This window comes from Tinamus guttatus, unplaced genomic scaffold, assembly GCF_059628265.1.
Source record: "Tinamus guttatus ecotype Peru unplaced genomic scaffold, ASM5962826v1 Tinamus_guttatus_pri_ptg000794l, whole genome shotgun sequence".
NCBI classification, from domain to species: domain Eukaryota; kingdom Metazoa; phylum Chordata; class Aves; order Tinamiformes; family Tinamidae; genus Tinamus; species Tinamus guttatus.
This window is the reverse complement of record NW_028289328.1, coordinates 263556-278186: the sequence shown is the minus strand read 5'-3', so window position 1 is coordinate 278186 and position 14631 is coordinate 263556. Positions and strand designations below refer to the sequence as shown.

General features: G+C 43.0%; 1 protein-coding gene across 1 annotated transcript in view; it reads left to right on the top strand.

The window, feature by feature from the left end:
- The first annotated feature begins 913 nt into the window (after positions 1-913).
- KDM4C (lysine demethylase 4C) overlaps positions 914-14631 on the top strand; it is a 236854-nt gene continuing 223136 nt past the window's right edge. Inside the window, exons 1-2 of the mRNA XM_088537506.1 lie at positions 914-957; positions 8354-8515. Of these exons, the coding sequence (XP_088393632.1) occupies positions 8372-8515 (144 nt within the window). The 5' untranslated portion in view covers positions 914-957; positions 8354-8371. The remainder of the gene's footprint in view (positions 958-8353; positions 8516-14631) is intronic.

Below are 14631 nucleotides of genomic sequence, written 5' to 3'. Positions count from 1 at the left end.
GCACTAACGGAGGTACCGTTTTGCGGGGGGAGGGGGCAAAACTCTTTCGGAGTTGCCTGTTGATTTGAGGCACTACGGAGGTGGACAGCCAGCTTTGCTCGCTACCTTGCGACGTGTGTTTTGTTCACAGGTTTCCCGTTGGGCGCCACGGCGCTTCCAGGCTCGCTCGGCTGGCCCTTCGGGAGCAGGCAGCTCTGAAGGGGTCTTGGCAGCGCGCGCGCAACCGCAGAGACCAAGAGAAGGCTGCTCCAGAGCGAGCTGCGCCACTACGGCCGCCCGCCGCTGCACCCAGCCAGACTGGGACAGGATGCCGGGACGGGTCGCGTCACCCACCCGCGCGGAACGGCGGCTCTCCGCGGCGACCGTTAACGCTCCTAACGGCCGCGCTCCCCGCTCGCGCCCCTCATTGGCCGCCGGGCCGGCTGCGGCCCCGCCTCCGCCCGCCCACATGGGCAAGCGCAGGGGCCCGGCCGGGAGCGGCGCCGTGGCCACGTGACCGCCGCGTGACGTCACGCCCCGCCCTTGCGGAGGGCGACGCTCCTTCCCCGCGAGCGGCGGGGCGCCCGCCCCCCCCGCACCCGGAAGCGGCGCCGCCGGGAGCGGGCACGTGACTGCCCTCCCCCTGCCGCCCCGCTCCCGGTCACGTGCTCCGCGGGGCGGCCCCGGCGCGCTGCCCGCGCGCGTGCGGGCCGCGCGCATGCGCAGCCGGCAGCTGTCATCCGCGCACGGAACTAGGAGTCCCAGAGAGGGAGACGGAGGGGGGCGGGGGCAGAGGGCAAAAAACAAACCCCAAAGAGACAAAAAGAACAAAACGAGGAAGCGGAGCGAGAAGCGAGAGAGGAGAGCGGGAGGCGAGGGGGAGGAGGGGCGCGGGGCCGGAGCGGAGCGCGGCGCGACCCTCCCCCTGCGCCCCCCGCCCTCCTCTGCCTGCGGCCGCGTTAACCCCCTGCTGCCCGGGTAGGCGGGGCGCGCGGGGGGGCGGGGCGTGAGGGGGGCGGGGCAAAGTGGGCTGGGTGGGGGAGGGGGGCGCCTCATTATGGGGAGGGGGTCCCCAGTTTGGATGAAAGTGGCTAAGTTTGGGAGGGGGCACCCCAGTGTGGGAGGGGGGTGTCTCAGCATGAGGGGGAGCATGCCAGTACAGGAGGGGAGGCACCCCCGTTTGGGAGAAAGTGCCCCACATTGGGGAAAAGTGCCCCAGTTCGGGAAAAGGTGCCCCAAGTTGGGAAGAAGTGCCCCAGTTTGGGAGAAGGTGCCCCAATATGGGCAGGACCCCAGCGCTACGGGCGGGAGCACCGCAGTGCGCCAGGGAGCACCCCAGGGTGGGAGGAAGTTCTGCAGTGTCGGGGGAGCGCCCCAGTAAGGGACGGGAATGTCCCAGTGTGGGATGTGAGTGCTCCAGTGTGGATGGAAGTGCCCTGGTGCAGACGGGAGTGCCCTGACACAGGGCCATAGGGAGGTCCCTATGCGAGGTTACCTCCTCCTTGGTGCTGGCGGGTGCGGGGTCCTGCAAGGGGACCCCGGGCTGGACTTGCTGCCCCGTGCAGGCAGTTCATGGCTTGGTGGGAATGGAACCTGAAGTGAATGCAAAATGAAACCGTGTGTGCCTTGTGCCATGGGCCAGGGCAGGCCCATCCCACCGTGCTTGGTGGGAAAGCTCCAGGAGATGGGGGGTTATCCCGCGAGGACGGAGTGCTCAGAGCGCGCCCGGCATCCTGGGTTTGCGCCTGTTGCCTTTCTGGGCTTGGCGGGACACAGAGCAGGCCCTTTGGAAAGGACTTTGTGGAGTTTGGCCAAGTCCTAAAGTCATCAAAGTCAAAATTCATCAAGTTATAGGTGTGCAGATAGAACTGCTTCATTCCTCAGTGTGGTTAAAACGCCACTGGAAGATAACAGCTGCAAAGAGCTAGGAGCATCAATGAGCTCTAACTCCTTGACCCTGTTTAAAGGAACCTTTAGTGTTTTTAAGAGAGTAAAAAAATATGTTCTTTCATGATAAAGAGGTTGCTGTGATGAGTTAGGTTTTGTTTGACTTTCAAAGTTTATACTCTCACCTGAGTATTCATTTGTAACTTGCTAAAATTTCTAATGAATCTGTTTTGAATTGGATAAAATATTTTTATTGTAACTAATTGAAAACTTAAGTTAGAATTGGGGAAAAAGCATAAAAGTTTGCAAATGAGACTTTAAAGGAAATAGAAATAAAAATGAATTTAAGAAACAATTGAGTCTGATATATGTAAAATTGAAGATGACGTAAGAAGAGTTACAGTACATAGTGGAAGATTTCTCACTGAAAAAATTTAAATGGTTTTTGTTATCTATCATGACCCCATAGAAATATCTGGGGTTTATTCCTAGAGTTTTGATAAATATATATATTTATAAGAATAAAACTCTTTATGTTTAGGTTTGATTAAAGACTGAACTATTTGTAATACTTGATTTGAAAGAACGATGACAAATATTTGAAAGTGAGATCAGTAAAAAGTAAGTATCTAGTATTAGGAAAATATATTAGGTAATATTAGAGAAAAAGGCTGTCTCTTAGTAGCCTTTTCACTTTAGGAACTGTATGACTTATGTTTGTATTTCTGAGCTGTCCCAGTAGAAACATCTTACTGTTTTATTGAGTTATAAATCATTGCCAATTCCCACTCTACATATATTAAAAACACAATTTATTCTTTGTTGGACTTTTTGTATTAGAAAGCAATACAATGTACTAGTGCTGCAACTTCAACACAGGCAAAATGAGTACTATTGCTTCTTCCCTGTTACAATATTCTGGATTAGAGCCACATGTTTTGCAGAATCTGTTTTGTGAGTTCATGTTGAGCAGTGGTTTCATTAAATTGATTGCATTTATATATTTTCTGAGTGTTCTGAGTAGAGTAGCATTTGTAGACAAGTGGTCCTTGTGAAATTTTGAAGCCAAACCATCATTCATGAGTCCTGAAAATGTGAGAATTGCGCGTTTTAGAAGTAGGGATATATTGCTGAGGATCAAGAAAACATAGCGAGAAGGAAGGCCGGTGAAAAATACCAGATGTTGCCCCTCTCTTCTATTCCAATTAACATTAGCAGGTTGAAGATGTTCTGTAAAAGTCAGTCATCTGGCAGAGAAAAAAAAAATTCTTCTTTGGCTTTGTAGTGCTTTCTCATGAGATGAAATCTCTGTAAAAACTTGGAAGCTGAGGATGGATAAATAGAGATGTGGTGGAGGCAATCTGGCCCTGGAGCGCAGATTGTTAACATGTGCCAAAAAGAGCCCGGGAAGCGGCTGAGTGGGAAGTAGCTGCTGGAGTTCCTAAGGTGTGCGGAGATGGGCAGGGAGCTGGTGCTGGAGGTGCCCAGAGCAGCCGCTGTGGCGCAAATCCTGCTCGGTGGAAACAGGCCTTTTACCCCGTGAGCTGCAGAATCTGTTGCAGGAGAAGGAGCCTAATTGCTTGTTAATGATAAACCGTAATGATCAGGGGAAGTCAGAAGGCAGATTGCAAGCACTTGCAAATTCTTACGTCATCTCCTGAGTTGCAGAAAATCATATCCATTCTATGAGTATATCAGCTACTTTGGGCAAAGTAGTGAACATCAGCATTAAAATTACCAGTCAGTTTTACTCCCCTGCTCTGTAGACAATGTGGTGATTTCAGAAGAAAAACGAAACTTAGGTGAGGAACTTCAGTGTTTCTAATGCGGCAGACAGAATTGTATTCTGGAAAAGAGATAGTGCAGGAGGAGGGACAAGGAGATGATAAGATAGAGTGCAGGTAAATACAGCAGGAGTAAATAATCATGTTGTTTAAACCGTGGCTGTCCTTTGTAGGAGGTGAAGTCTCTGCTGTGGCAGGAGGCAAAGGGGCACCCAGGGCTGCCCTCGCTCAGGGGGTCGGCCCTGGCCCTGCTAGTGCTGCCTGTTGCGTGTTTGTGATGGCCTGTCCTTGCCTGATGGGCTTTTTTCCTAGTTAGGAAGTACAGCTTCAAAGGATTCATGATTAAGTGCTTTCGACTTATGTGTGGTAATAAGGAATTCATGCCCCTGTTATGAGATGCAATATGAAATTGTCCTGGTTTTGTTAAAACACCCAAATCCTTATCTTTAGCCTTTTCCTCACGGGTTGCTGATCCTCTCAGCTGGGGTGAGGGGTGAGGCGAACACAGAGGGGTAAATAAGGATGACTGAGTCTGTAGGAATTTAGGAATAACTGCATTAAACCTGCATGGAACTTGGGAGAAGAAGGGAAGGGATGGAGAAGAGGAGAAATTAGTTCAGCTGTTCCATTTTTCATGGCATGCAAGTGGCATGCAGTGTTGCTTCAGTGACTTGAGGAAAAAGCCCGGCAGTCGTTTGTCTTTTTCGGTTTTCTCTCTGATTCTTGCTATCTGATAGCTCTTCTTTATTTGACAAGGAGAAATGGATGTAGTAATTTTACTAGATCATTAAGGTGATCATTTATGATCTGAATCACTAGATCACGAGATCTAGATCACTAAGACCTGCTGCAAGCAGCTTCCTAGCCTAGACTGTAGAGCACAATTGCTTCTCTCGGAAACTCAGTGTCTTTAGACTTAATCCTTTCTATGCTGCCCCATAGTCTTTTGCATTCTTAGTTCCTTTTAGATCACACAAAGGATCTTTATTTGCTTTCTTCTGTATGGATCTGGTCTGAGTTTCTTAGAGGCACAGTCCACAGTTACTTATTTTTATTTATTTATTTATTTATTTAACTTTATTTGGAATGACAGGAGACTGGTGATTGGGTGTTGCAGAGGTGCCTCTGTCATGAGATTGATTTGGATCTTCTCTGATACTAGTTCTGAACACTGAGCCTGAGTAGTCATCCTCCCAGTGCTTACCCTAAGGGTCTGTTTACCTTAATAGGCTTTTGGGAAGTAAAGGGAAAAAAGCAATCAAATAAACAAAAAAACTACCAAACCCACACCCCATATCCGAGGCAAAATTTTTTAACAGCCGGTGTTTTGTTTACTGAATTACCCAGCTTATTTCCCACAATTTAAAGTTACAAATTCAGTCAAAGCCAGGTGAAAGATTCATTTTTGTAAAGCAAGGAAAACCTCCTGTAGGAAAGGGACGCTTTCTGTCCAGTGTGCTGTGTCCACATCACGCTTGCAGTCGTAGGAGTAAATTTCAGGCAAGACAGTTGCATATATTTGCAAGACCTTCCTCTGCTGTTTTTTTTTTTTTCCCTCTAATCAAGAATTCATTATGCTTTGGTTGAAATTAGCCAATAGATTTTGCAGGAGCTAAGGTCTGGAGGAAGTTTGAATGACTTTGGGAGCAGGAGAGAGGAGGAAGCTGGAGTGTTATGACTGAACAGCCATACTGTCAAGGCCTATATCTACGTCTGAACTGTGTTGAATGAGGTAAAAAAAAGCTGCATCTGGGCTGCAGAAATGCCAAATACCAGCTGGTGGCTTCCTCTTCGTGCTGTTGCTATGTGGTGGGTATCGTGCTCCCTTCATATGTCCTGCGAAAATTGCTACCAAGGATTCTCCAAGCGTGGCCTTTCCGGGTGCGCATGGGGACCAGCGGTGGGTTTGGGAGCGATCTCTTAGCTGCCACTAAGACTCAGCTGTCCGAGGGCTTTTCCCCTGGTGTGAGTGTTGCGGCAGACCCTCGTGCAAGTGCGGGAGCTCAGCACACAGACCCACGTCGTGGCTGGTGCAATGTGCTCGCGTCCAGCTGTGACAGCACCAAAACGCGTGTGGCTCCTCCCTGACCACCGAACCACTGCACCAACGGGGTGTGAGGAGAGGGAAAACTGCATGGCTCCTCTATCCATGCAGAGAGAAGGGGAAATGACCGTGGGGTGATTAGTGAGGTGATTAGCCGTGTGCTTGAGATAAGGACTGTGGCTTGAGGTCTCCCCTGCTGCAGCTTTGAAGGGGGCAAGCACATCCTCCTGTGTCTCTGGCTGCAGGAGAAAAGTTACCTCTGCAAAGACCATAAGCAATTGTGAGATCCAGGAACTTTGCATCTGGCAGTATCTCTTGGCAGCAGGTGGCAATAACAGCCTGTAAGGGCAATTTATACCTTGCCATACATAATTTTGTTTGTTTTTTGAAATGGGCTTTTGAAGAAATGCTTACCTACTGAACTAGTCCTTTATGTTGTACTAAGATCTGAGAAGCCTTGTATACTGAACATGAGCATCAGACATACTTTACTGCAGCCAGGTCTCTTCCTCCATATATTAGCACTGCTCTGTATTTCCTTTCTTATATCATGATCCTCAGTTTAGCCGTTCTGGACTAAGTTGTCTGTTAGGCAGTACTCTAAATAACACAGGCCCATCAGTACAGTTGTTTGCAGTGTTGCATGTTGGGAAAGTGGAAACTTCTAAGTTTACTGCACCCTGTGCAGCAATACTGCATCTTTGGAATATATGTGAATAATTCCGATGTGTATGGAGGGGAAAAAAAAAAGAAACATGGAGTATGTTACAGATAGCAATTGGGCTATCATTTCAAAATCTCCTTTAAAATCACTCTAAATATGCCTCCCTATACAATCACGAAGATGTGAAATTCTCTGTTAATTCAGCAACTGCTTATAAAAAGAAAGTCATGTAAGTTATGTTTGTATATATATTAACCACCTTCTAATACACCTCAGTGTGAGCTCACATGATTGGGATAAGGATTCAGCCCTTGCTCCTGGTTCCGCTGTGGGGCAGGGGCCTGGTCTGCACGTGGACCAAACAGGAGCCGTTGCTCTTGTGCTGACTCTTCATGTGGGGACTCCTGGGCACGGGCAGAGCTCGCGGGCGAAGGGGCGGCCTCATTCCTGCCCTGAGGCCTTGCAGACCCTCCTGAGCTGGTTGGTGCCTTGATAAGTTGGACTTGACGTGCGGGGTCATCCTGGAGGGATGTCCTAGCCGTGTTCTGGAAGGGCGTGCGCTTCTGATACAGGGGGTAACAGGAACCACATTAGAAAGTCTTAGAAAAATGAGACCTGACAGGGCTGTGTGCCAGTGCTGTATCCATTCTGCCATCTGCTACCGCCGTCTCCCGCAAAGTCATAGGCTGCGTTAGCCATGTGGGTTCACCTGAACCTTTGGGAGAAAATAATCTGTTTAAAAAACGAGTTCTAGGCCAGACTGCTCCATGGCTCTTGTGAGGGCCATGCCTAAAAAGGAGAATGTTGTTATGTGTTTGTATGCTCATGCCTTGAATGTTCCTCATGATGTGTTGGGTGAATAAAATATGAGGAATAATAAAGATAGAAAAGATAGATAAATAAAAATATGAAAAGTCCAGCTCTTGGATTACTAGCAGGAGAGTGAAGCTGAGAGGGACACAAAGGAATGCCCTACATACAGCTTTCCTGTGCAGACATTCATACAAAACCAAGCTAGAAGAGACATGAATCTGTGGTGAAAAGGCTAATACAATGACAGGCAACCAGAATTTAAGGTTACAGGGTGTGGCGTTTTGCACATGGAGAAATTTTGCTCAGAAGAGCAAAATTACTGAAAAACTGGTTAAAATTGGGTTACTTGTATTTTGTGATAGGCTTTTCTGTAAGGTAAGGAAGAGTTCTCTGTAAATTCATTGCCAGTCCTTGTAGACACTTGGTGACGTGTAGTTAGAAATTGCAAAAACTCCTGAAGCTCAAATGTGTGCCTCAGTGGCCTAAAGTTCAGGTCTCTCGTGACTACCATACCTTGGTGTGAAATGGATATGCCATTTTGCTGTTTTTTAATGATTTTCCCCACCGTAATGGAAGTAAGGGAGAACACATCTTTCTGCTCCTCTGTCGTGTGCTTTGTTTCTGTTGATGAGGTTTTAAAGAATAAAGGATGATACAGTACTATGGTTAAACGTGCTAGCATGACAGTTAAGAAATTCAGGTGTAGATTTTTTTTTTTCCTTTGCAACTTTTTTCCTCCAGTGCAACTGGAGAAACCCTGAGGTGTAATCTAGTTTTCCCATGTGTAAAATGGAAAGTGATATTTTATTAAAAGTGCAGCTTTGTTTCTCCAGTTTAGGCCTGCATAGTGTAACTATCTAGACAGAAATGACAGCACTGTGCAGATGGATCACCACAGGGAGGTACTAGTGTGATATCGAAGGCTAGCTGTAGAAAATGTGCCATAAAAATGAAGAGATATAGACCGGACTATGTAACTGTTGCTTGTGATGCTGTTCATTCTGGGTAAGGGTTGAATAATCTTAAGGGAGTAGGAAGTAAAAGTAAACATTTTGTGTCTTTTATACCAGCATGGGCAGAGGTTTGCGAAAGCTTTATTCATGTTTGAAAACACACGTTCAATCTCATAAATAATTTAACAAAAGATTATTCTCTTATACGTGTTTTACTTTCTTTAAGCAGCGCTGAAAGTGAACCACAATGGCTGCTGTCATCTCAGACAGTCCTCCAAATCCAAGCTGCAAAATTATGACTTTCAGGCCCTCAATGGAGGAATTCAGGGAGTTCAACAGATACTTGGCATACATGGAGTCACAAGGTGCTCATAGGGCTGGAGTTGCAAAGGTAAGCGTCTTCTGTGCAGAAGCAAATTTGTTCCTCACAGTGATTTTCTTATATATATATATATATTTTAATATTGACCACAAAACTGACATTTTTGGAATTCAGCATTTTTGCAATGATTTTCCAATAAATAGAGGTTGGTTTTTCCTTTTAAGGAAGGAATTTCATGTTTCATGTAAACTAGTGAAGGTAGAGGATACTTTTCTCTCTGACCTTCAGTTGCTTCCATCTTTGCAACAGCAAAATGTAATGCTGCCTTAAAATAGTTTTTGGCAATGCAGTACAAGATAGAATTCATTGTATAAATCAAAAGATCTTGATCTGTCAGAGATTGACTTATTTTTTAGAGCTCTTTAGGGCTGTGCTTAACTTTAATAAAACATGCAATCCCTCTACATTCAGTGAGATGCATTTAGTACCCCTCTGCCTTAAATTGAAAGGAAATTATTTATTTTCTGTTGGTAATTGTGTCACCTTTTTGTTAATTAGATCAAGGCACATCAGCAACCATTGCATTACCCTATAATTATTGATATGCTCAGGATCTTAGAGCAGGTATTCACTCCCTAATGGAAAGTGATTGTCATATTTAGGAGTCCAATCTAATTTAGTGTAACATCATATAAGTATTTATGCCTTTGATCTATTTTGTTACTTCTAAAGCCAACAATGCAGTGCACATCTCATGATTCCAGGTGAATCATTTTAAGTAGTCAGTGAGAACAGGTCTTCTTTGTTAGGATTTCAAGCTAATATTGCATATGCAAGGCATTTAAAAAATGAGAGAGGTGAAACAAATACTGCAACTCCTTTTTATCCACCTTCCCCCCATACTTACTATAGAAAAAAGCAAAAGTGAAGCCTCTCATATTTTCAAAGCCTTGTGGTTTCTTTATTTGTTTCCTGAGGATAGAATGAGTATAGATCATATTTTCAAACTCCTCTCTATAAACATGGGGGCTACAGATGAGATAGCAGACAAAACAGGAAATGGGAAAAACAGAGCTTTTGATATACTTGGGTATATTATTGAAGCTATTTGTTTAAGGGGGCCTAAAAAATGAATCCTGCTTGTCTTATACAGTAAGAGTAACACAGGGAGTTCATTGTGACATCTATTCTTATGATGCTTAATAAATTTCCCCCAATGATAATTACGTGAGCAGGAGATTCAAACTATTATTTTGTGGATTGTACACATGCATTGTAACATAAAAAAAATCCTTAACTTTATAGAAATACTGTTTAAATAGTTTTATTTGAACTGATGCTAGTGTTCAATGCAATTTCATTCAATCTAGTTAAATAAATGGAAACTGTTTATGAGTGTCCATTATAATGTTACTGGTTTTCATCTATTTCAGTTTCTTTATTCAGCTCCTTCAGTTTCTTATACTGTGTATTTATTGATCATGGCTTGTTTTCTGTGGTATGTTGTCTATGGAACAAAGACAAGCGTGCATCAGCTGGTCCCTTGCTTCCCCCTGGCTAGATGAGGAGGGTTTTATATGAACCAACATTTGTTTTTAGCACTTTTGGAGAAAACAAGGAATGAAATACTAATTAAAAGAATAACTATGAGATGCCCTTTTTTCACAGGTTCTGTCTTTTATAGCCTTTTCATTAGGCAGATCATATTGGAAAAAAGAAGTTTCTTAATTTGAAAAATTAGTTTTATATATATATATATATATTTTTGCCTTTAAATGGATAAAAGCACACCTGTTGTTTCTTTTACTTTTTTAATATATCACAGGAGATGCATTATCTGATACGATACTGTATCCTTAAAAAAGCTATGCAGACCTATGTTTCTTTTTCACAGAGCTATTCATAATAAATAAAAGCTTCAGTTGTTCCTCTGTCATTTTATGAACATTCTGTTCTGATCTGTCGGGACTGAAAAAGCTGGGAAATCAGTGCAGTGACTTCGTGATACATTCTGCTAAGTGCTCCCAGGTTAACCGTGGACCTAAAATATGTCTAGAATCGACTCCAGTGCACTAGGCCATTTGTGTATATGAACTATAGGGTCCCTGGAGAAGTGACTTGACGTTCTTGATAGCAAAATTTTGGCCGGTAGGAAGTGAAGAAAAAGAAAGTTATTCGATCATATTGGAATAATGGAAAGGTGGTACACATTCTTCAGACGCACTTTGTCAAGCCATGAATATGACTTCAGTTATTTTCTGATAAAAAACCTTACCTGTTTTTCAGTTCTTTCTTTCCCGTCATCTGGCAGTTAAAGCTCCAAGTGTGAGTATTTAGGAGAAAATGGCAGAAGTTTTGACCATCAGACTGCTCTGCTGAACAACTGAGGTTGCCCTGATGCGGACTGACATAGTTACATTGGGAAAGAATGGGAAAGAATTGGAAAGAAAAGGATGTGAAATCAGTCTTGCCTTTATTGTGCCATTTCACATTTCTGTAATATTCCCTGCTGCCATCTTCATCTTCTGACCCTTTGTTGCTGCTCTCTCTCTCTGCCTGTCTCATGCGAAGTAGGCTTTAACTTTTGCGTGTATATCACATACAATTCATGAATTTGCTATGGAAATGCAAGGATCAAAGAAATATCAATACAGTTATGCTGTAATTTTAGTAGTAGTGTGGGGAAGTGTACGTGTATAAGCACTTCAGAAATATCACCATTTAAAGGATTTGGATAACATATAGTATACATATCCATAGCTAATACTTTTTGATCTGTGTTAATTTTTAAATTATAGATATTTAATAATGTAATTATATGTATATACACTGGAGCACAAGTAAATGTGCTCCAGTATATATCAGAACCATTTCCTCTCCTAACAAGGTGATGCACCCCATCCTCAGTGATGAATATTTATCTGCCGTCCATTATCAAGCATGTCTCAGATTGTACAAATATATATATGTATGTATATAATGAAGAGAAACTAGAAATTAGCAGAACCTTACACATTACTCCAATATGTGATTTACACAGATTGCTACTGCTGTTATAGCTCTTGCTGTGTCATATTGTTCTTGCCAAAGTCTCTAAAACTGTGAATGCCTTTGATAGGGACAGGATTTTACTGTGTAATCAGGGTCTTGTGGTGTTTGCATAGTGTAATTGGGCTTGTTTGAAGTGAATGTCCCCACGGCTATAAGATTGAGAGTGTGCGTGCCTCCTTCTCAGGCCATACAGCCCTGGTGCAACTTCACTATGAGAGGAAAATGGTCTTTGGATGAAAGGGATATATTTAAATACCTAGGTTTTTCCCTCCCAGCTCATGGATAACATTTTAGAACAGCTTGAGAAGGCTGTTCTCCATGTACAGGTTGCTTCAAATATGAAATGTGGTTGTTCCAGGAAGACAAACATTCCTGTGGTAATGCAGGCAGGGCAGATGCTTAGAGTTCGCAGAGCACCTGGAAGAGTGTCCATGATGCAAGGGAGCATAATGAAGCCTGGCAGAAGCACTTCAGTTACGTGAGCTGTGAACAAGTTGTGTGCAGCACAACTTGTGCTGGTTGTGCTGTAAATGTGGAACAACCTCTGTACCGATGTCGTGTGGGTCTGTCCACCCTATCCCTGCTTGGTACCAGCACGGAGGTTAAAGCTCTCTTGGCTGTCTCTGCCATGTGGACAGATTGTAAGATATCAAGTCTCTGCGTTATATTGGACTGTGTTCTAACTTTTTGCTGGGTTTGCTTAAATAAATCACACAAAGAACTAACTAATTCAAAACAAACAGTGTAAGGCGGTCCTTATCACAAAGTCAATAATTTGTACTTCAAGCTTATCCAGATGGTATTGTTTAGGGGAGGACATTTTCCGGGTTTTGGAAGTTGGCTATAAAGATAAGATTGAAATCATTTTAAAAGTAGTATACAATGAACTTACTAATTCGTATTAAGTCTAGAACTAAAAGTTGCATAAGCACAAATATAAAAAAGAGAATAGAGGAACACTGCAAGAGCTGTAGGCAAATGCAGAAACATTTAACCACTAAAGACAAGCCATAAGCAGAGCAGGCATACAGTTTACCAGACAATTTATGTTAGATGTGGAAATGCCAGGGATAAAAACCTCTTACCTGTGCAGATGTCGCTGAGAGTTATTTAGAGAATACAAATCATGGGGGGAAAGAAATGCAGTGTGCTTGCAGGTGCTGTGTATGAACTAAGCACGCCCAGGGAAGTATGTCAAAGCTTGGAGAGCTGTAAAGTGAAGGGAAACATGTCTGTGAGTATGTGGAAACTATCAGTGGGGGAAAAGGTGACTCTGAATGCATACGCTGAAACAGGATAAATCTGCAAAAACTACATGGGGAGGAAAGCCTAGCCTGGCAGGAAAGTGGGGATGTATGGGGCATCTGTGGTAAGGGCAGGTGGGGGGTTTTAGCAGGGGGAGGACAACAAAACTGCAACTGAGTTAAGTCAAATTTGACTTATGTTTCGAAATTATTATAATACCACTAAGATACCCCTAAAATAATCCACAACATTAAAAGGAAAGGCATGAAGGCTGTGGCTTTCTGTTAAACTAAAAGTTTGTGAGATTACTAATACTAAGCCTGAAACAAATGATTCATAAGTAGCTGCGTAACATTAAAGCACTTCCAGAGCAGATGATGCTCTACAGCATCCTTGGAGCAAACTGGCTGAAAATTGCCAATAGGCTTTTGAAAGCCCGGGACGAGTCCTAGGCATACGTAGTGTATTCCAGTCTCATTAATACAAAGAATTTCATGCTTAGTAGGGGAAGGTGGGTGGAAGCAACACAACAAATGAAGACCCGCTTGTTGGTTACTTTGTTCTTTTCTTGAATAAGAAATCCTTTGGCGATTCCGAAACTGCATTTATACAGACTAAAAGAGTGACAGGAATTTGCAGTCAAATGGACAAGTAGAAAATGAATCTTGCAACATGACTCTGAAAATGGGTGTTGGCGAGTACGAGGAAAACTCTTCCAGAATATTGTGAACAGCAGCAGCTACATACAAGTAGTAGCCAGTTCCATGTGGAGTAAACTGTACAACGGGAGATCACCAATGCAGAAGGAGGAGGGCATGGTCTGACTGTGCCATCCTGCATCTAAAACTAAATTCATATATCACAGTGAAGCTAATATACTTAGGATGTGTATGTGAAAAATTACAAAACCTTGCCCTTAGGTCTTTCCTTCTTTTGTTATATTTGAACACCGAACAGCTTGACTGATGAATTTAAGCTCCTTCAATGGGATGTACCTGACTTTCCTGACTTTGAAGGTGTTATTATTTTTTTTTATAACAGTAATGTGAAGAGGCTTCTGTGGGACAGATTCTTGGTAAATGCTCAAATACCTAGTTTTTAATTCAACTCTTAATACTGACCAACCATGTTCTGCTTTGGGCAAGACATTTTTATGTTTCCATACCTTGGCATGAACTTTGTTCGTTAGAAAATATGCAGTCTTTGGAGGAAAACATGCAGTCTTTTTAAAAAAAATATTTTATTTTAAAATAATAGCATAATAGCACCTACAATTGGCTTCCCATAACAGTACTTTAATTCTAGCAATAAAAAGTATGCTTCAGTTAGCTGAAAGAGCGTATTTGGAGCCAATATTCATGAAAATATCTTTACTGCTTAAAAACACACTGACCTTGAGCTAAATAAAAGAACGCGGGTTTTATTTTTCTGTATTCATATATAGTTGAGCATAGCCTACAAGTTTATGCTTAATAATGATGAAAATGGAAATCTTTATACATGTATTTGATTTCTATGCCTGTATTCTGAATGCATGGTTTTTCTGTTTCCAAAGCAACATTTTGTATTTTTTGCTGGTGTGCATAATTTAGCATTTCTGTGAGAGAAATAAGAGGAATCACAAGATGATTGGATATTCTTCTTTCTCTAAAATCCTGAACCCTGCTCTGCGGGCCCTGTTCAGCAGAAGTCTCACAGAAGCTGGGGAGAAAAAAAATGAAAAGTAGGAATTTCATCTATGTAGAAATGGAATAAAATAATCTATTTACATTTAAAGCTAAAAATATTAGGTGTGGAAGTATGTTACTACCCGATACCTTTTTTTTTTTTAGCTTTAATGTACACTTGATTTTGTATACACTTTCGGACTATCAGTGGCGTTGGCCAGA